This window comes from Trachemys scripta, chromosome 11 (genome assembly GCF_013100865.1).
Source record: "Trachemys scripta elegans isolate TJP31775 chromosome 11, CAS_Tse_1.0, whole genome shotgun sequence".
Classification (NCBI taxonomy): domain Eukaryota; kingdom Metazoa; phylum Chordata; order Testudines; family Emydidae; genus Trachemys; species Trachemys scripta.
The window spans coordinates 8,026,289-8,048,496 of record NC_048308.1 but is presented as its reverse complement, the minus strand read 5'-3'; the positions used below and the strand labels follow the sequence as shown (position 1 = coordinate 8,048,496).

The following is a 22,208-nucleotide window of genomic DNA, read 5'->3' as shown; positions in this document are numbered from 1 at the left end:
GGGATAGCATCATGTTATACTGGGAGTCACAACTCTGCAATGCTTGAAATTAATTTAGTTCTCTTCAGTTGCTCGGCCTGCACCATGTAAGGCAAGCATATGGAAATGGGGAGAATGCCATACATTTGTGGATTAGGTAACCCCCATCTCACTTGCATGGTGGTGGGACATCTGCTTGTCTTTCAGTTCCAGTTACATGTTCAGTTAAAAATACAGTGCCTATTTAAAAGGATGAGAAAATTTAAATCCTATTACTGAAATAAGGATAAAACTCTTCTCTCAGAGCAAGGTGGCCATTCTCAGTGCTGATCTCTCTCCCCCAACATGTGAGGAACTCCCATTGAATTCAGGAAGAATTTTGTGCATGGTAGAAAGACCAGGTATCAGTTTTGAGATCTGCCAAGCAAAACAGAAGGCAGACTTTTACTTCGAAGCCCTGATTCAAAGCCCAGGGAAATCAATGGAAGTCTTTCCATTAACTTCAAAAGGCATTGGATAGGGCCTGAATGCTTTATTAGCATGACTGGAAACAAGCACATGCATTGATTTATTTTGACATTTGTGTTCTGTTCCTTTGACTCTTTCCCTCCTACTTAACGGGGCTGGCATTTAAAAAGAAAAATGATGTCTTGGTTCCTCTGCAGGAAGATCTTGATGTCTTGGAGTTTAGCCGTGTGTTTTATAAATGGAGAACAATTGTTTATTACAATTAGTTCCAATTTCCTTCTGCTGTTTAAGAAATCCATTTCTCACTTTATCAGACACAGGAGGAACAGAAAAGTTCTGGGACCTCAAACCGAAAAAAGGGGGGGAGTGCGTGCAAAAGGAAAATTTCAGACTTCTCCCATCTTATCCATGCTGTCAGGGCAGGCTGACCTCTAGCACATACAGGTTACTGATATTTCCCCATGAAATCCATTAGTTTAGACTTTGAATTTTATCACAGTTGCCATCCGGTACTTTGTACAATACTCAGTCCTTTCCATCAGGATCTTGAAAAGTTTGGAGGATAAGATAGAACAGACTAAACTCTTGTATAGAGTTGTCACCTCCTAAGGTACGATATGGGCCTGTGTCACCCACACTTTTTTTTTTTCTTCACACATAGTACTGCTGCCACCACTGACGTCTAGAAATAGAGCACAGCCTGTGTGCCAAATTCTGCAAACCCACCGAGATCAGTGGGATGGAAGTCAGCGTAGAATTTGCCACATTGAGGCAGGGAACATATGGAGATAGCTATTCTCTTCTGCTGGAGCTCTGCTGGGAGCAGAGGAAGTGACAGGGAGCTGGGGCTAGTCCCAGCCATGTGATTCTCCAAGTTGCTGCCAGGCAGCTGTAAGTTTCACCACTGACGTTCGCTCTTTAATGGAATTTACACCAGGTTAGGGATAGCACAGCAGCATTCTGCCATGTCCCCTACTCCCTGCTGAAACATCCCCGCCTATGCTAGCTGGGGAGCAAGGCAGCAGGTACAGACCCGGATCACCATATTTACACCCACCAGACAGTTCCCACCAAAGGGAACTCTCTTCTGGGTAATGGTGATTGGATATTGGCCCCTTTTCCTGAGCAGTGCTTAGGGTCTGCAATGCTGTAGAGAATCTGGCCCAGGATTTCTACTATGCCAAGGCTGGAAATATTTTTTTCAATGGGAGAATCTCTATAGATTCCGAAGCCTTCTTAGCTAATGTTTTTAAAATGGGACACTGAAGATACATGTGTTCTAAGTTCGGCTTCAGCCCATGTTTCTCACTTCTCATCTGCAAATGAGACCCCGTTCTTATGTTTGTTTTTCCTCTGAAATTGAAGTTTCCTTTTAGAAATACAGTGTGAAAGGTTCATCAGACGTGTTTTCCAGCCATGTTACCAGTGTTGTGAGAGTTCTGACAGAAAAAACATAGCTGTCAATCTGTTCAGTCAATCCCAAACTGCCGACCACTGTCTTGTCCTGTGTGCATTTGTCTTGTCTCATAGGAAGTGTGAGGTCTTCAGGGCAGGAAATGTGCATCTATCTGTTTGTAATGCACCAGTCACATTTATGGTGCTGTGTAAATGTTCTGTAACAACAACAGTGGAGACAGATTTATGTGATCAGTGGATGACATTGTCCAGAATGTGTAATCTTTTACATGTCTCTTTATTTCCTCTGATTATCATGCCTGAAACTTGAACTTGTTCTCTGAATGCAGTGTTGGTACTGGCATCAAGCCCAGGACTGTTTCAAGTTTGGCTGAGAACTGAGGTGTTGAAAAGGACTGACAGAGGTTTTCTTTTTGTTGGTCTTAATCATCATTCCTTTTCCAGCAACTAAAGACTCATAATTGTGTCCAAGCATTGGAAAGAACATACTGTCGGGAACAGCCCTGACCAAGCAGGGACATGCACTGAACAAGCTAATGGGTCTTTTCCAACTAAAATTTCTGTGAGGGAGAAATAAAAGCACTCTGAACAAGAAACTTTATACGAATTCTTTGCTTAAAAAAATAAAGGGCAGGCACAGGATTTCTCTCACAGTGTTAGTTGCGTCACATGGGACTCTCCATTACAATTAAAGCTGCACTAACTTGGGGGGTAATTATGTTGAATTTATATGCACCAAGGGTAACTCTTAGAGATGACGTTTCCAACATGAGCATAATGGGCACACCTGAGACAAATACACATGGCCAGATGGTGTCAGCAGAATCTGTTACTGATGCATGCCAGTTTGCAATTGTAGATAGGGGTATGAAAGCATCGGTGCCTAAACGTGAGATTTTCTGGGTGCACCTCTTATGCCCGTATTAGAAACTTTGTTCCTTCTTGTTAAAAAGCATTTTAATTGCGTTTTAAACTTCAAGTGCCATTCCAGGGAATTCACTTCTTATCATTGTTACTGTTGCAAAAAAAACCATTCAGTATAGAACAGACAGCAAGTTAGAGGCCACAGCAAAATTTCTCCTTGGAACCAACTTGCTAACATTCCACTTTTCTTTGCGTTCCCCAGGTCGGATCCGTACGAGGAGGCAAAGCTCTGGAAGTGCCACAGGTGTTACCTCAACGCCTGCCGATACCCGAGGCCGCAGCCGTGCTAAAGTAGTTTCACAGTCCCAGCGTAAGAAGCCTTTCTTTTAAGGGAGGGGCAGGAGCTATATTTATTAATATTATCTCTTATTTGTATTGTGGCGTGACCCCAGCCAAGAATGGGGCCGCATTGTGCTAGGCACTGCATGCACATATCACAGAAAGACGGTCAGCCCCAAAGAGCTCACAGTCCAAGTCGTCGTTAAAGAATAGGGCCTGAGATTTGAATTCTTAAGCATAGAAACTGCTAGTTTTCTGCTCAGCACAATTGAAAAATTCCAGTCATGTAAAGTTTGTTACTATGTATCATACTAGATGATATATATTGAACTTAAATCTGTAAAGTACTACCTAGTGGGACACCTTCCTTGTATCTGCAGCCTGCTACTGTCTGTTGGGTTCCTGTTCTCCCAAGCTTCTCTTGCTTACATTATCCCATCTCCATATGTGTTAAGCATGAGCTGTCTAAGTTAATGTGTAAAATGGCAGGGGTTGCTATCTCTACTGCATAGATTTCGGAAAAAAGATGTGCTATCTCATCCACATGGCATATCCTGGCTCTGAAGTTCTGGTTTCCTTGCATGGCATGGTTCCCCCATGAAGGGAGAGCAGAATATCTGCTGTATGGGTCTGAGAGGAGAATTTTGACCTAGGGCTCAGGAGGTTTGCATATGTTCCCAAGGATAGGAAGTGCCTCTTCATAGACTTAAGTTTGCATGGGAGGGTGGGAAGAGTACTCTTTGTTATGAGGACTTGCAGCCTCACTGAAAAATGTCTGCTCTGTTCATGGTGTCACTTCTTCACTGAATGTCAGGCCAGAGCAGTGGTGGGCAGACTGTGGCCAGCCGTTTTAAGCTGGCCCTCAAGCTCCCGCTGGGGAGCAGGGTCTGGGGCTTGCCCCGCTCTGGCTCTCCAGCCGGGGAGCAGGGTCGGAGGCTTCTCCATGCTGCTTCTGGAAGCAACGGCATGGCCCTGCTCCGGCTCCTATGTGTAGGGGCAGCCAGGGGGCTCTGCTCTGCATGCTGCCCCCGCCCCACGCGCCGCCCCACAGCTCCCATTGGCCGGGAACTGCAGCCAATGGGAGCTGCAGGGGCGGCGCCTGCAGATGGGGCAGCGCGCAGAGCTACCTGGCCGCAGCTCTGCATAGGAGCCAGATTGGGTACATGGCCGCTGCTTCCGGGAGCTGCTTGAGGTGAGCGCCACCTGGCGCCTGCACCCCTGAGCCTCTCCCTGTATGCCAACCCCCTGCCCCAGCCCTGATCCCCCTCCCACCCTCCAAACCCCTTGGTCCCAGCCCAGAACAGCTGCCTGCACCCCAAACCCCTCATGCCCAGCCCCACCCCAGAGCCCTCACCCCCAGCCGGAGCCCAAGCACCCTATTCACCTGCCCCAGCCCGGAGCCCCCTCCCGCACCCTGATCTCCTCATTTCTGGCTCCACCCTGGGGCCCACACCCCAAACCAGAGCCTTCACCCCCTTCTGCACCCCAACCCCAATTTTGTGAGCATTAATGGCCCACCATACAATTTCTATTCCCAGATGTGGCCCTCGGTCCAAAAAGTTTGCCCACCCCTGGGCTAAAGGGAGGAGGGAACAGTTTTAAAGTCATTATATTGGAGATGGTTTCAAACAGAAAACCGCAAGGCTTGAACACCTTCATACTGTGGTGGTGATAGGCTGGGATTTGGATCCATGTCCAGCCCATGCAGGAAATGGCCTTTTTCCTGATTTCAGTTCAAGATGGTGGAAAACTTCTTAGAGAAGCTGATCTCTCAAGGTTTCTCCCATTTGGTGCATCTGAAGAAGTGAGGTTTTTACCCACGAAAGCTTATGCCCAAATAAATCTGTTAGTCTTTAAGGTGCCACCAGACTCCTTGTTGTTTTTGTAGATACAGACTAACACAGCTACCCCCTGATATTTGGTGCTGAAATCTCTCAGGAATGGCTTGTTTGGTAGTTAAATCTAAACCCGAGCCCTAACCCTAGTATGGCATCAAATCCCAACACCAGCCTAACCCGGATCTGAACACCATCTCTTAGGCCAACCTCTGCATGAAATAAACCACTCTAAAGTGCAAATGTAATATAGATACAGGGCCAAATTCTCCTCTGACTCACGTGCTGGGCAACCCTGTTGCCTTTTTCCGAGTAGCCCAGCTGTAAATCCGGGAGAATTTGGCCCACCATGGATGATTGGCTTCACTCAAAGAAATTTATGAGACTAGGGAAATTAAATGGCAATGGAAAAATGTACGCAAGCTTGGCCCATCTACTTATCTGCACATTAACTCACTGTATTTTGCAGAGGCTTAGGACCAATGTATGTTTGCAAATAAATCAGTTCACATTATGTATAACATAATGCATGCTGAACTCTGTCTTGTCTTACTGTCTTTTAATCCACTTTTTGCCTGTCCTTTGGTCTGCTCTCATAAACAAGGATCCAGATCAGCTAATCCTGCTGGTGGTAAGAAACATTTTCCGTTTCTCACACACTCTTTCTGATGTGCTCTCTTGTTCACAGTTGTTAACTATTTCAATGTCTAGGGTCCCCCACCCCCTTATTCACTGTGGGAGGTTGAAAAGGCATGTTCTTAAAATAAAATCAAAATGTCAGATTTGTATTGTGATTAGTTTAGCTTTTCCATGATAATTAATGTGATAAACATACATTCTGTGTAATGAGGGCACCCCTTTGTGAAGTTACTGTAGGAATTGCGAAGTAGATCCTGTGATTTAAACCCTAGGTGCCAAATTGTTCCATATCAGTTCAATCCCTTTGAAGTGGAATCACACCAGTGTAACTAGGAGGAGTATTTGGCCTTCAGAGGGCTGCATTAGTGTAAAAGAGGAGGTACGTTTGATTAACATCAGTCACAAATGTTCAGAGCTTTGGCACACTCCCAGTGCCATATGTTGTAGTGGTGGGGGATACATGATTGGAGAGCTTCAATCTTTGCAAAATGTCACCTGCAGAGAATAGGAAAGGGTAGGTAAGTTTATAATGTAACTGATAGTTGATGGGAAAATATTTTAACCAATAAAGTTGTGTAAATGTTTAGACTAAAGATTCCAGATCAATTTCTGTCTCATCTATTATTAGTTGTGTGTGAATGAATCTTCTGATGGAAATTATTAGAGCTGGGTGAATATTAAAAAAACTATAACTAATGAATATTGTTCAAAATGTTATATTTGTTTGACTGTTTGCACGCCTTTCAGAGGTACTTTCCCTGGATATTCTAGCAAACAAGTTTATTGACAGTAGAGCTCACAGCAACAGCATATTTTCAAGGTCATCTTTATACAGCTAAGGAAGCAAAAAGGGTCCCAAGCCCTGTTCTTTTAAAATCCTTTGTGCGTAGCTTTAAGCAAACATCAGGGAGAATAAACTTTGAATTTGAAAATGTGATTATTCCCGCCAAAAATTTGATTCTATGAGTTTCTTAGATCCAGCCAGGCAACAGAAACATACCATGGGAACCATGTGTCCAGGCAGAAATGCCAAATGCAGCTCAGATTTCAAATGTTAACTAATGAACAGCTTGAATACTCTGTGTGAGTAAATCTTGGTCAGTAGTCTGTTTGCGCAGATCAGAGTCTAGAAAAATGTGATCTGTTCAGATCAGACAAGAACAGGCAAAATTGGCCAAATATTACTATTTGTTACAAATAGTTTACCCAGCTGCAAACTTACAGCTAAGCAATTTAATTTTAACCCATCAAACACATATACAAAGTAAATGTTTGTGATGACCAGCTGTGGTGACGTATCCACAGGCTATATATGATTGGGTCATTTATCTTAATCTAGTAGAATTCTGTTGTTGAGATGGGGTTCTTAATTTTTCCCCACTGGATTATTTTATGTAAACATTTGTTCTTTAGCTGCTTTGGTCAGGCAGGCTGAATAATACAAGCCCAATTGTTGAGTTGTGTATTGTGTAGCGCCTGAGCCAAATAGAGTGACCAGGGACAGTCCCGATATTTGGGGCATTTTCTTCTATTGGTGCCTATTACCCCCCACCCCCATCCTGATTTTTCACACTTGCAGTCTGGTCACCTTAGAGCCAAAGCCCATGGAAAGACTTCCATTAACTTTAGCAGGCTTTGGATCAGTCTCTTAGATGGAGCCCTCTTTATTCCCGGCCTGTTTAAAAGTGTTTAAAATCCCTATTTTGAACTGTCCAGAAGATTTATCATGCTTCCTTACTTCTGGTTCCTTTGTAGCTGGCAGCCGGTCTAGTTCTCCTGGCAAGCTGTTGGGAAGTGCGTATGGTGGACTGACCAGCGGAACAGCTAGAGTCCCACCAGTGCCATCATCCTCAGAGAAACGCAGCAAGATCCCTCGAAGCCAGGGATGCAGCCGAGAGACAAGCCCCAACAGAATAGGACTAGGTAAGAATTCTCACCGACGTGACATCTCGACCATTTTGCCCAAAGGAAGGTTATTCATGCTAACAAGGAAACGACATGACTGCATTTTACCGTCATGCGCTTTTGAATCCTTAAATTATGAAATTAATTTCAATGTGAGGAAACATTATTAGTGATTCGGTTTTTAAAATGTCATTTTAATTTTCCATGTGATCTCTGTTTTCAGAGTGGGTCAAAAGAGTGTATGGTGCCTTCTGTTCGAAATTGTGGCATCAACTTTGTTGTTTCTGAGTCAGGATGAAGAAAGAATTAAGTGAAGGGGAAAGCCCACCATTGCAAGAATCTCACGCTTAAATAAAACTGTATGGCCCAATCCCGCGAGGAGCAATTCCTGTGAAATGCTGAACACCCTCTGACTGAAATCCCTGGGAATTGATTGATGTCAGAGGGCACTCAGCACCTTGCGGACTTGGGACCTGTTTTTGGAATATGGCACACTGAACAGTTTATGTGCATCACCTCATACATCCTGGAGTCTTTTATTAGATTGCATTTTAGATTCACGTGCTAAGTATTTTGCTCACAAATATTTTTGTCCTACGTGGAGACTCATTGGCTGTTCTATAAATATTCTGTATGCGCTTTTATTTTCAAATTTACCAGTGATCTCTCTAATTCGGTTTAAATTAATTGAACAAGCATTATTCCAGAGATGTTCACAAACACAGCCATCCTTTTGAATGAAAGCAGAAATGATTCTCTGTATATGTTCTGTGGATAAGCCAAAGCTATACTTATTGCCGCTAATGACTTTGATATAAAATGTGAGTATTTGCAGAAATTAACCAAAGTTTACACGGGAAAAGAAATTCTTAGAAATGATTTTTCATTAAAAAAAAGAAGATATCGTTTTACAGAGCTTATAAGAAGTTCCAACTAAACTCCTTGTGTGAAATTCTAGCCTCATTGAAGTAAATGAGAGTTTTTGCCTTTGCCTTCAATAGGGCTAGGATTTCTTTTAAATTTAAGCCCACTGCCCAGTTTATAGCATATTAGATGTCAACATAGAAGTACTCCTTATTTATTTATATTTCAGATTGATTGAAATGATCTTAGGAGGTCTCTCTAAGAGCATATCCTGAATTATGATCCATTAAATTTTACATTATTTATGGTGAATATTTTGCAAAATTCAAATTTCTTCTCCTCTGATATCTATTTTTATTACGCCTGTATAAATATATTGTGCTCTTTTGTTTAGTTTTTTTAAAATCCAAGATGCCCCCTTACTAACTGAAGTAAACTATTCTACTGTCATTCTGCAAACTAGTATTGTCCGTTAAAATGAAACAAACTCTGATGTTACCATCATGTTTCTGTTTATGCTGATAATCATGTTACATGGACTATTTTGAAACAGTCCTTATTATCTCAAGGGAATTTATTTTGCATAAATCACTCTTGGGTTGTGTGCATTCAAGTAAATTATGGGAGCCTTGAAGAATTTCCTATAAAAGGGTAACTTATACCCCATCACTATTATATGCCTCCCCTGCAAAAATCATCAGTGCTCAATCCTTGGGAGTGTGAAGATGCTATCAAATCTGTCAGTCTTTTCTTTCCTTCTGGGTTGATGGTTGAAGCCTGTTCTTTTGGGCTGTCATTGGGATCAAGGTGTTTTTTGAGTTTTGTATTTGTTTAATATTCAAATGCAGAAACTCTGCAGCTTTATTGGATCTTTAAAAAAACTGGACGCTATATAAAACAAGAACATTTGTTTGGATTAAGTTATATTTTATATTTTACTTTCTTAAGAGTCTCAGATCCTATTTACCCTCCCCATCGAGCTGCCCATTTCATCAACTAGCACCTCCCATCCAGTACATCCTAAGCCTGTTGATAGGCTCTCTCGGGCTCTGATTCAACAAGGTTCTGAAGTATGTTAAGCAAGTGAGTAGTTCATATGCTTAACATTATGCACATGCTTAACTACTGTGCTGAATTGGATTCTTAGCTTTGAGGGAAGTGGTTAGTAGGAAATGGCTTGATTTTCAAATGTGCCCAACTCTTGCAGCTGTCTTGGGTGTTCATTAGTGTTGAAAAATCAGACCATTACAGCACTGGAAGTTAGGACTCCTGTGTCCTATTCTTGGCTCAGCCACTGACTTGTGTGGTTTCTGAGTAAGTAATTTAGGGCCAGATTGTGACTGTCTGTGTTGCGTATGCAAGAGAAGGAGGATGCTAGGAGCTTATCTCCTCTTGCACCACCACCAGGATACTCCATGCAGGGGCCATCCACGAGGGCAGATTTTGTGCTCCTCTGAGGGCAAAGACTTTGAGGCTAGTAGTAGTAGTGGCACTAGCCCCACAAAGGGGCACAGAATCAGGGCCATAGTCCTTTCCTGGCCTCTTTCCCCATTGGCAAGGGGTGTAGCAGTGGGTACCTTCCTTTCTTTGATGGACACTTGTGGGATGTACAGTGCCTTTGTGAGTTAACATGTCTCTTGGAGAGTCTACTGGACTGGTCGGGCTCCATGCCCTCCTCCCCCCATCCCCCCAACATGGGGGCTTTCCTCTAAGATGCAGTGGAGCTGTAAACCTCCCTGTGCATCTGTATAATGGGAAGACCATCCTTCATTACCTCCCAGGAATGTTTATAAATTACTTGGAGATCCATGAATGAAAGTTTCTGAAGCAAGAAAATGCATCTGATATTGTAGGCATCAGCTTCAAGCGGGTTCTGTAGGAAGACCAGTGTTACCTGTGCGTCATAGGAATCTCGGTTAGCATTATCATATGTATGTCAGTTAGCATTACACTGAATAGATGCTGTGAGATAAACAACGCACTTCTCTTTGGAGAGTTATAAATGCACTGATGATGAGTTTGGGAGCTGAGTGGCTAAATCCCCATGCACCAGTTGGATTCTAAAAGGATTATAGATATTCAAGGTTAAAGTTTGTTCTCCTTCAGAATGTTAGCTGATGAACTTGCTGGTAGCAGGCCCAGTTTTCCATCAAAATCATTTAACTTCCTCTCCCCAATGTTTTTAAGGGCTCAGCCCACATTTGGCTGCTACAATGAACAAGGCAGTTCTTGAAGTAGGCTGCCAGTTGTACTCTGCCTCTTTGCTGTGGGTGTTATCTGGTGGCTGCTTAGGCAGGTTTTGCAGAGCCTTTGAGTTGCATCAGCTGCTGCAAAGGAGACAGCATGGAACCCAGCACTGTGCCCTTAATAGCTACTTGAACTGTGATTTGTATAAGTTTCAAGTGTCTTGCATACATTAGATGAACAACCAAGGAGATGGGCCAAATCCTACTAGTGGTGGTCACATGAGTCAACCATTTAGCTTCTCCAGGACAATCTGCATGAGTAAGACAAGCAGGGTTTGGCCCACTGTTGCCATATATTTTTCTAATTGAGCTAACAATCTCCTCCTTATACCTTTTTAGATGAGATTGGAAAGTTTGTAGTATACAGAATGCCTTTGGAAAGTCTCCTCTGCATTGTATTGAGAGCACTCAGTCACACCGAAGGCTGGCCCACAGCTTATTGTTGGGTGCCCAAAGTGAATTTTTGTTAGAGGCCCCCACTTCCCCTGAGTCGAAATAGTAGATCCCGCTTTCTTTCTATGCATCCATCCACTGTTATCATTTTGTCTTCCCCAGCTCTTTAGTTTTCCCTCATTTTGGAACTTGTCTTCTGTCCAGCTGGCTGCCTGCCTTGTGGTCCATACTTTTTGGAATGGGATCCTGAAGTCAAGCCTTCTGGCTGTCTGACCTTTCTGGCTGGATGACTTCTTCTTGCAGACAGACTCCCCTCTGAATCATGACAACCCCTGAAATGTGGCATCCTGTACAGCCACGATTTGTCTTGTACCTAAAATGACCCGTGTTCAAGGCAATGGAGACCTGCAGGGAAAATCCCTCGGAGTTCGTCATTTTTCTTTATTGTGATCCTTCTATTCCCGTCATTCATTCTCTTTCCCTTGTGTATGTATCTCCATCCACCAACATACATGTCTCATATTTAAATATCACTCATTACATTAGGAAATCAGAATATAAGGTGTTTTTTTCTGGTTGCTTGGATATTGTGTCTAGTGGGTGGCATCAGATCCCAGTATTCTGTTTTGATTTGTAATATCCAAGAGTAGAAATGCGTCATACGACATGCAGGCTTTTTAATCCGTTAATAAAGAAAAACGTGTTGCCTGTATCGTTTATTCTATAGTGATCACGTCTATCGGACTGAGAATATGTGCTAGGCCTAGGGTGCTTAAATCAGGAAGAAGACTGACAGATGAAAGATAAATTTCATGAAAGTGCTTGTGATAAAGGAATGCCTGTGCAAACTACCTCCATGTGAAGGCTGCCAAGATTTACATGTAAGCATGTGACCCAAGAGTGAACAGTCCTCCTTTTAGAGAACCCCATACTTCCAAATAAGTATATTTCTCATGTAGATTACGTTTGGGAGTTTTTCTTTTCACCCAAAGCTCACTCTTAAGCTTCCTGTTCCAATCTGAGGCGTCTGTATTTTTGGGTCCTAATTTCATTCACTCCATGATAATCCTACTTATTATAACACCACCTCTCTATCTCCTTCATAACTTTCTCGGCTTCTGGGCATGGTGGTGTTATTATCAAGTTGGTCTATAGTTCATCTTGTATTGTTCAACATCAAAGTTCAGACATCAGAACCATTAATTCATCAAACAGATGTATGAGTTGGGTTTTGCAAAACTGGGAGGGGCTTGAGAAACCAGGGATCTGGCAACAGTTTATATCTGAATTTCTGACTCTATATGGGAAGGATTCTATTTTGTCCTGTACTGTTATACTTCAGGGGATACTTTGAAGGGTGATAGGCCCAGCACTTAACTGATAATATAAAAACAGATTATTTACTGTGACTCTGTCCTCCTCGTCCCTAATACTCTATTCTTCAATAATGAGGAATGCAAAAATATTTAATTTATTATCACATTCCTTGATGATTCTACAACATAGTCCCAGTGTGCTAAATTTTTCTATTACCATGGCTCTGTTTGCACTGTCTCCAGCCTCCTCTATCCGTGAGCAGGCACTATAAACATTTATAAGACTCTGCACTCAAAGGCATGCATTCGACATCATTTTGCAAATATGGACATCCTCCATCATGTTGATGATGGAGCAGACAGGCAGAGTAGGTGACAGCACTACGGTATGTGCATCTCTGCACCCTGGCCATCCGAGTCAAAGCTAAAAGATCTGATTTTAGACCAGACACTGTGAACAGTTCCTTCAGGGCTTTTCCTAACTACTCATTTAAAAGTAGCTACTCTCGTTTCCAAAGACTAATACAGTGATTAATTATTCAAGATATATTCACAGCGCTTAATTGTAATTCAGGTTCTCTTTGTTACAGGTACAAATGTGATACAGTGCATTCTCTTTTATGCAGAACTAATTTACAAGTTCATTTTCTTGTTGCTACCATATCCAAATAAAACAGAGTTTACAAAGAAATAATCCAGTTACGGTTTACATGAGGCAGTTTTGTTGTTGACTTTTTACCCCGTACTTAAATTTACTCTTAACTGATAGGTTAAGTAACCCTCTAAGGGCCCAATCCTGCTCTCCTTATTCAGGCAAAACTCCCACTGAAGCTGGTGGGCCAGTTTTTAATCTTGGCTACTGATCTTCAATGGAGTGACAGTGACTGGAATTATCAGCAGAATTATCAATGTGCCTGAGATCAGAATCTGGCCCAATGAGAGTTTTGTTGGGGAAAGGAGTGCACGACAAGGACCTTTGTAGAGTATATTTCTGCTTTTAGATATGTTTAGGCAATAAAAATTAGGCAGCTTTTGGTAAAAGGACCGAAACCGCTGAAACCCATGTGGTCTTGAAATTCAAACTGCTTTGTAACCCTCTCTATTCACAATATCTTTCAAGGGGGAATTTACCTCTGTAAATCTGTACACTGCAATGTCTTGTTTTCCCCCGAAATTTTGATCATGAGTAAACTATCCTTGCAAAAGCCAAACATACATAGAAATGGCTTTCTCTTTTGTGATGATTTTTAAAATAATTCTGATCATGTTACAAACGCTTCTTCCTTCTTCTAATTAAGCAAATATTCTTCCAGAAAGGTTTCTTTTAGCCTCAGCTGTTTTGCATGCTTCTGTAGCAGTAGAGCTCAGCCACTCTTTAAATGAATGAAGATCTCCTGCTCTACTCAAATAACAAAGCTTGGATTGCCTGAGAGACAAACATACTGTGCCAGCCAGACATTCAGTGGGGCTGAAACTTCCAGTTAAAAACACAGCTCAGCATGTGACACAGTTGGTTTGTGAAAAGCCTGAGGTGGCTGTAGCAGATGATAATTACTAATGTAATAATTACCTTAACTAACAGAAATGTGACTTGACTTGATAAGCTGTCTATCCTCATTAAACTTGTTCACCTTCTCTGAAACTCTCCATGCTGCATGCTAGCACGGAGCAGCCGTATCCCCCGACCCAGCATGAGTCAGGGGTGCAGCCGCGATACCAGCCGTGAGAGCAGTCGAGATACAAGCCCTGCTCGGGGCTTCCCTCCACTTGGTGAGTACATGTAGGCATTGGAACTTTAAGGGTCGATTTCCCTTTCCCCATTCTGCTTGTCTGTCCAAGACACTGCCAGGTGGAATGAGCTTGTTTCCTTCCTCTGTTCACTTCCGTACACTCCCCCTTTCCAGCCCTGCTACCTTTTTGTTCTCTTCTGCATGTTTCAGTTCTGGTTCTCAGTGTTTTCTTTTAGTAGAAAGTCCCTTGATCCTGAACTCCTGTGATAATTTCAATGTCTTTAAGTCCATTTGTACAGACCTCTGCAATGTTTCACCTAAAAAGACAGTTCCAGTATTTTGATGGATAACTATGAAAGCAATCCTACTTGTACGGCTCAGAGTATGGTTAGCAGCACCACAAAGCCTATTGCAGAGTGACTTTAATTATACACGAACTGATCTGAAACCTAGATACAAAAAGAGAAGCAACAATTTCACACGAAACCCCAGTTAAGAGATCAAAATTCTTTTTATGTAAAGGTTCTATACAGAGCCGTCAGCCACTGATTCGTAAGTTGGACATGCCATACTGATGGAAATTCTCCTCAAGTCTGAGCATCTTCAGCACTCTGAAAGGTTGAGGACTGAAATTAGCATGGTTATTCAGTTTAAACGTACAGTACATATATAAAATCTCATTACGGTTTATCGTATGCAGACATTTTTGTTCTTCATAGGGCTGAAATGGCAGGATAGTTAATGTTTCTGATCAAATGTCATTTCATATCCAACAGAATACATCACGTGTTGTACAAAAGCTTTGTTCATCATCTCAGGACAAAATACAGTTGATCTCTGAGGCCTGTCTGTTTACATAGCAATTCTATAGCAGTGGGTTTGGTTTTCAAATTGGGGGAAAGAAATCATTATGGATTCAATCTGGCAGGCTTGGTATGCACAAAAGCTGTAGGATCTAGCTTTAGAACTGGTGACAAAGTACAATTGTATGGAGTAATATGTAAGTGGAGCTGGAATACACATTTGGGCTTGATTTCACTTTAATTTACAGAATTGGAAGCAAGAGTTGCATAAGTAAATGAACTGAGATATCTGTGGATTATGCACTCCAGTCAGACCAGGAAGGGAGGTAAAACAAGATGAGCAAAATGCTCCCCTTTGGTCCTCAACTCTGATAATTCTTCTCTTCCTGTGTTTGTACAGCATGTGGGGAGAGTGAAATATGAAAGTCAAGATTTGCAGTGTAGATCTGAGGCTGTTTGGCTCAGTGCTAGGAAGAAAAGTACTCTTGGACAGTGTGCGGTATTGGGGAGTACTATGTTAATTCCATTAAATTGCCATTACTCTGAAATTTCATTAATTGACTAACTTATACTTCTTGATTAATCTTGTCTTTGGAACTGAATTATTATCAATATAAGTGGTGTTTCCATTATTGCTTTTATCATTTAATCTCGGGCTGTTTCTTTAGGACTTGATCCAATTCTCAATACAGTCAATGGAAAGACTCAGATTGTCATCCATGGGGGTTGGATGCTTCTGCTCCCATTTGAAATCAATGGCAAAATTCCCATTGACTTTAATGGAAGTAGAATTGAACCCTTAGCTTAATCTGAAAAAGGGTATTCCATAAGAGGCTTCATTAGGAATTTTTTTTCCTCTCTCATGCTTTCCCCTGATACTTAGCTATCTAGTCAAAATGTTAGTGTGAACTGGGATACTTGAGGATCCCATTCCAATACTTTGGACTTGTTTTTAATTAGATAATGTAGGTTAAAAATAATGGAGTTTGAAAGGGGAACTGTGAAAATCTCTCCCTCTCATTTTTTTTGAACATCTCTTTACAAAACTGATTTAGATCTGAGATAATTATGGATGAAATTTACCCTGAAAGAAATGGACCAAGTCCTGCACTTCTCAGTCAGGGATAGTAGTCCTGTTGAAGTCAATGGTACTTTATTTATTAAAAATGAGGGGAGCAGGGAGAGAATGTAAATATTTAAACCAAATTATTTGAAAATCAGTCTCAAGCCAAGTTCTGAGATCAAGATTCCAGGTAACACATGGAACTGTTGTTGAGATAGGTTCTGATCAAAGCCCCTTAAACAAAGTCAATGGAAAGATTTCTGTTGTCTTTACTGGGCTTTGGATCAGACGAATAAGAACATGTGTCCCATAGTTGAGGTCAAAATTGGGGCCTCTGTGTTTGGTGATCTTCTGCAACAGCATTTCTGTTGTTTGGGTTTTTTTCTCATCTTCATCTGTAGATCTAGAATGTGACCCTTGAACTATTGGAAGGAGTTTGCAGTGATTTCTACATACAGGATGAGCAAACAGTAGTTCTTAAGGCATCAGCATGGATATCCTTGTTGATGCCATTTTCTGGCACCGCATCATGGATCTGACCTTTCTCGGACCCCTGTATTCTGATCCCAGCTATTTCTGTTTTGAATAATGTGCTTTATCCAGAATAAAGTACATTACCACAAAAGATTTTTTAAAAGTAACCGGTAGTGAGTTAGTATCTTTGTATTCATATTTCAAGTAGGTTCTGATGCACGGTATGTATTTGGCCACACATTGCTCAGATATTAAAATGAAGATGCATAGTTTTAGCAGTTTTGGAGACAATTGGACACACAAAGCTATCCTTTACTATACCAATGTGTTTATGAAGAGGGCCTCTTGGTTGGCATGCTTTAAAGTAACGGCGGGTATGATCATACATATCCAATTGTGAGAAGGTAGTGAAAATATACGGGCATACATTGAAATGCAGTGTTTTATTTGGAGGTGGGGGTTGATCTAAATGAAAAATGTCATATTAAATGTGTGTGGTTATTGTAGTCAAAATAAAACAATTGCATAAAATGATCACCTTCTTATTCACTTCTGCCCCCACTGGGCTAAATAGTATCCTGGTGGTATGCTCATAAAACTCCCATTGATAGCCATGCAATTGCATGAGTGTAACCGAGGGCAGAGTGTGGCCCAAAGGGAAAGTGTCTACTTGCTTTACTGTGCACGGCAAGGTTTTCGCTTTGGTAGCGCTGGGGAGCAGCAACTGAAGAATGAGATGGTTTCCTGATCTGACTGCGGAGACAACCACAAAATCACCAGCTCTGTTCTGTCTGTTCTGGTGAGAAGTGGCAAAAGGATGCCAGCTTAATTATCAGAGCCCACACTGAGTTTATGGGGCTGGCAGGTAGAAGGGATCACCTTTTGATTTATAAATGAAGCCAATTTGATATTGGAGCCAGTGAGAGATAATAAATAAGCAACGCAGTAGATACTTCTTCTGTATTTATATTTCTAAGCTCAATTATATCATTTTTAGATGATGCTGTTTTGCATAAACATACTGGATGGAGAATGCCTGGTTTCAGCAGTAACTTATTACATTCAATGGCATTATGTTGGTATTGGTCTACACCGTACATTTTCCTTTTAGTGACAGTATGTTAGTTGAAACCTCAAAAATATATTGGTGGAAATACTTCCTTCGGGTCCTTGATCTAAAGATAAATACATTGGGCCAGATCCTCAACTGCTGGAGATTGGCCCAGTTCCATTGAATTCAGTGACGCTGCGCTGATCTACGGCAGCTGAAGATCTGACCCATACATGGATTATTATTATTATATACTACGAAATATTTATACAAATTGTTTCACTTTATATTTGGTTACTTTTTTGAATGATTTATTACACAGGTGAAAAATAGTTAATTTAAAATGTGACATTGGATGTGATAGCCTGGGGATTATCACTTCAGTGAGTCAACAGGAACCACTACAGAAAAAAATAGATAGAAAATTCCAGTGCAATAAGAAACCAGCATAATTGTGGTACAACCAATTTATTTGTCTACTTTTGTGTATTTTCACTGAAATGACGGTCATAAATTGGAATAAGTGCCTAAAGTCATAAACTTTGTGCTGTAGAATTATTACCTGAAAGAAGTGTACATACATCAGTTTAAGCCAAAACTATGTGACTCAGCCAGAGTATTTTTATTGAACTCAGTAACGTTTCCATGGAAACACTAATTAGTATGGTTTTTTAACACAGTGTTGTGACTCAAGTATCTCTTGATGCCAACTCGCAGAGTGCACTGGGGTGCAACGGGGTACAGGGATCCCTGAGGTTCACCAACATATTGTCATGGAAGAACTCTAATGAAAGGCTGTGTCATGCTAGTAGTCCTAGCCATTGTGAGAAACAACTACAGATAATAGGCTCCTCACATACCTTGAGACAAACTCTTCCAGACAGGTGTCTCCCACTCCCCCGCCCCCATCTCCAGAGGCTAACGTTGTGTACTGTACGTCATACAATAGGATTCTGGTAGCATTCTAAGTCAAATGAGCTGGCGGAGACTTGAGAAGGAAACTAAGGCCTGGTCTACACTACAAAGTTAGGTTAAACTAACTACATCGCTTAAGGCTGTGAAAATCTTCCCACCCTGTGTGATGCAGTTAAGCTGACCTAACTGCCAGTGTAGACTCCGTTAGGTCGATGGAAGAATTCTTTCATCAACCTAGCTCCTGCCTCTTGGAGAGATGGATTTACTACAGTGACAGAAGAACCCCTTCCATCACTGTAGTAAGTTTCTACACTGCAGTGGCACACCAGCAGCTGTGCCTCTGTAGCGTTTCTAGTGTAGACATACCCTAACAGGGAGAGGTAAGCAGCAGGTGTGGGGAGGGAACCCTATCTTGAGGTGTACATCAAAGGTCTGTTCTTGTGTATCTAGGTTTTTATTTGAATCTCTATTCTTTCTTACATACATTTGTTTGTTTTATAATTGAACTCAAGTGCTGTGCATATTACAGGAGCATGGTCTAAGATGAAACTGGTAAATGGTGGTGAACTTTTCTTTGGGGAACAGATGATCTGGGATTTCTCTGGGTATCCCGTGATCATGGGCTGGATGCCACAGGGGGACACTTCGAAAGTATTCAGGGGCTGGAGTGCATCTGTTGTCAACCTGGAAGGTCAAAGACTGGGCTTGTGTAGCCCAGAGGAGAGTGCTTGAGTAGCTGACAGCTGTTTGTTAGGGAGCTAACACCTAGCAGGTACTGGTAAGACTTCCTTCCTCTGGAGGCAAGTGGTAACAAGGAGACTCACAGTCCTGGGTGCTCCGAGAAGCGTCCCAAGTGTTGTTTTACTCACATTGTAAAGATTAACTTGTATGCCACTGGACTCTACTAAATATAAAAATCCTGTGGTAACCTAATGTTTTGGTCATTATCACACTAAAAGCCTGATCTTTCAAGCGGCTTCACATGGCCCCCATGATATCACTGGGGCTCTATGCAGGTATAAATGTCTGCCTGCACTCAGTAGCTTGCAGGACTGGGATCTAAATCAGGAAATGCAGAAGATAAAGTTCCCGCAGTAATGTTAACTTGGTCACATTGCTCAAGTATAGGTATTTTGTATTCCTTTGTTTCTTCTTAGGCCCTGATCCTGCCGGAGGCTCCGTATACGTACATGGAGGGTCTGCCTTGTGAAGTTTAATATGTAACTCTTTACTGATCCTGCAAACCTTACTTTCATGAGTCATTTTTGATATCAGTGCTTACTTGAATAAATGCCTGGGGCCTTAGGCTCCATTTTTATATAGCGCATTGCACACCCTGAATATCTTATGGCCAAGTTCCCATTGCTGTGAGAAACGTATTTTTTATTTTTTCCCCTCACTTTTTGTATGTAATTTTAATGTTGCATTTACAAATGTTTGGCAATTAAATAGAAAAAATCCTTTAAATTCTTGTAATGTGCATATATGTGCACCATTGACAACGTATATATATCTTTATAAATTATGAACCATGTTCAAATGTAGCTTTCTTCACGAATTAATAGCGACAATCAAACAATAAGGCCTTCAGTAGGACTATTGTATTGACTGAGGATTACTCATATGAGCAGAGTGCAGAATCGGGCCTTTATTTTAGAATTTCTAGACTTATGTGTTTTTGAATTATGTGAGCACAGATTTGCTAGACATATGGGAAAAAGCTCTTTAAAAACACTTGCATAATTCAGAAATGGCTGAACCAGATTTTTTCCAACATTCAAAAACAAATTATCTTTGTGCTGAAACGAAGATTGGAAAACTTCTACCCTAAAGGAATTTGTCAAAGTTATGAACCACTGAAAATAAGGGGCTAAAATGGAAGATGGAATTCAATCTTAACTGCCGCCATTGCTACTTTATAAAGGTCGGTTGCTATAATATTTTGAGTGTGTTTGTGTATATATTACACTCTCTGTGCACACATACATATATGTATGTATATAATATATTTATATAAACACAATAACTATATACAAAAATGTTACACCATTGTGGCTATGATAGCTATAGTGTGTGTGTGTGTGTGTGTATAAAACTCAAATATTTAACAAAAGAGCTGTGCTCAGTGGCTTATTTATTTCCCGGTATGACTCCTTACACTTTTGTGACAACTCATTTTACGGAATTGGTCTTGGTCTTGTTATTGACATTGTTTCTTGTACATAGAGTAGAATATTGTGAAAAATATTTTCAAGCACAATTTCCAATCATTCCTCTTGGCTTCACTTCTGGGATTTAAATGGATCACATCTAAATCCTGTTATGGGGTTAAATGTTCCACATTCTCATACTAGCTGTTTTTAGGATCTGTGGTTCTGGAACATGACTGGCACTCACCAGTCTTTGCTGAACTGCACACGGTTTGGTACTCTTAAAAACAATGTATTTGTTTGTCACACATTGTGTTTGTGGTTGTGGGGGGGGAAGGAGGAAGCTGCCGATAGAGATTTTGCCTTGGGGCTTGCACTGTACTTGTTGTGCATTCATACGCGGCAGCATTTCCTTTCACTATAAAACACCCATGTTGGTAGTAATTGTGTGCATCCCTTTTGGACTGTGGCATTTTCTGTGTTGGGTACTTGTGTGTTAATCCTGTGGGTGTTGCCATTCCTTTTACTTGCAGCTTCTCGACGTCATTCCAGGTCCACTAGTGCTCTCTCCACTGCTGATTCTGTTGGGCAGTCAGGTGAACAAGTGCTAACTGCATGAATCTGCTTCTTAATATTAGTCTTGTTTTACAATCATCTTAACATTTGCTGTCATGCGTATCAGCCAGCACTTGGCATGTGCTTTTCATTACTGTGGGGTTTTTGTTTAACATGCTTTTTTTATTTTAATTTATTGAATGTTTTTAATTTTGTTTATGTACTTTAGGAACATCATGAGCAGTGTACAAACAAACCCAGGGTGATCCAGGGCATATACAGATCCACCCTGCAAACTGATCAGCTGTGTAACGTGGGATACAGCCGCAGGGATGCTGAGCACTCAGGTGCTTGGGATGGATCCTTACTGGCCAGATCCTGCATATTGCTGAGTATTCCCAAATCCCATCTAAGTCAATGGGAGTTAAGACCACTCAGTACCTTGCAGGATCAAGCCCCAGATGCACAAGACCAACACAAAATTAGCGCTGGATGGGCTTTTAAAATTTAAAAAGGCAAATACAACATTTTCCAATATGTAATTTTTTAAGGCCTGGTCCAAACCTCACTCAAACCAAGGGCAAGACTCCCTTTAAAGTCCCTGTGCTTTAGCTCACGCCATTAATATTTAGATTTTAATGGGATCAATCCTGAGATCCTTACCTGCCTTTTACTCAAACAAAATTCCCATTGAATGTGTGGGCCAAATCCTCAGATACTAAGCACGTGTAACTGCCTTTGAAATTAGTTGATTTCAGTGGGAGTTTTTCTTTAATAAGAGCTGAGTGAGGACTTCAAGATTTGGCGCAATGGGAATTTAGCTGGCAAGAACTGAGTGAGGATTGCAGGAGTTAGCTCAATATTGTAGCCGCAAAACTGCCCTTTTCATAAGGGAGAGTGGAGGCATTGATGACATTGTCAATTATTTAACTATTTTGAATAGGGTGTGTGAAATTCTGCTTACCTTAGGGTGAGGTTGAATTAAATGACTGTTATTTAACCCAAACTCTCAAAATTGATTCTTTTTATCTAGTGATTCTATACAACATAATTTAAGTTGAACTGACTTTCAACTTTAGAATATTTTAGGTCACAATTCAAATGTGATGCATTTCACAGAATAATTGAAATAACTGAAAAATTATATTTCACTGTAATAAAGGTGAAGATCTAGACTACACATTCCTCTTCCACTGCTTATGA

The 22,208-nt window shown here is 41.2% G+C and overlaps 1 protein-coding gene across 31 annotated transcripts in view; it reads left to right on the top strand.

The window, feature by feature from the left end:
- The window catches only part of CLASP1 (cytoplasmic linker associated protein 1), a 263,544-nt gene that overhangs the window by 156,032 nt on the left and 85,304 nt on the right, over positions 1–22,208 (top strand). For 16 of the 31 annotated variants that reach the window (XM_034785912.1, XM_034785914.1, XM_034785910.1 and 13 more), the window contains 5 exons: positions 2,990–3,097; positions 5,506–5,532; positions 7,296–7,463; positions 13,927–14,034; positions 20,984–21,046. In XM_034785912.1, coding sequence (XP_034641803.1) covers positions 2,990–3,097; positions 5,506–5,532; positions 7,296–7,463; positions 13,927–14,034; positions 20,984–21,046 — 474 coding nt within the window. The remainder of the gene's footprint in view (positions 1–2,989; positions 3,098–5,505; positions 5,533–7,295; positions 7,464–13,926; positions 14,035–20,983; positions 21,047–22,208) is intronic. The other 15 variants (XM_034785932.1, XM_034785934.1, XM_034785937.1 and 12 more) reach the window with 3 other exon arrangements.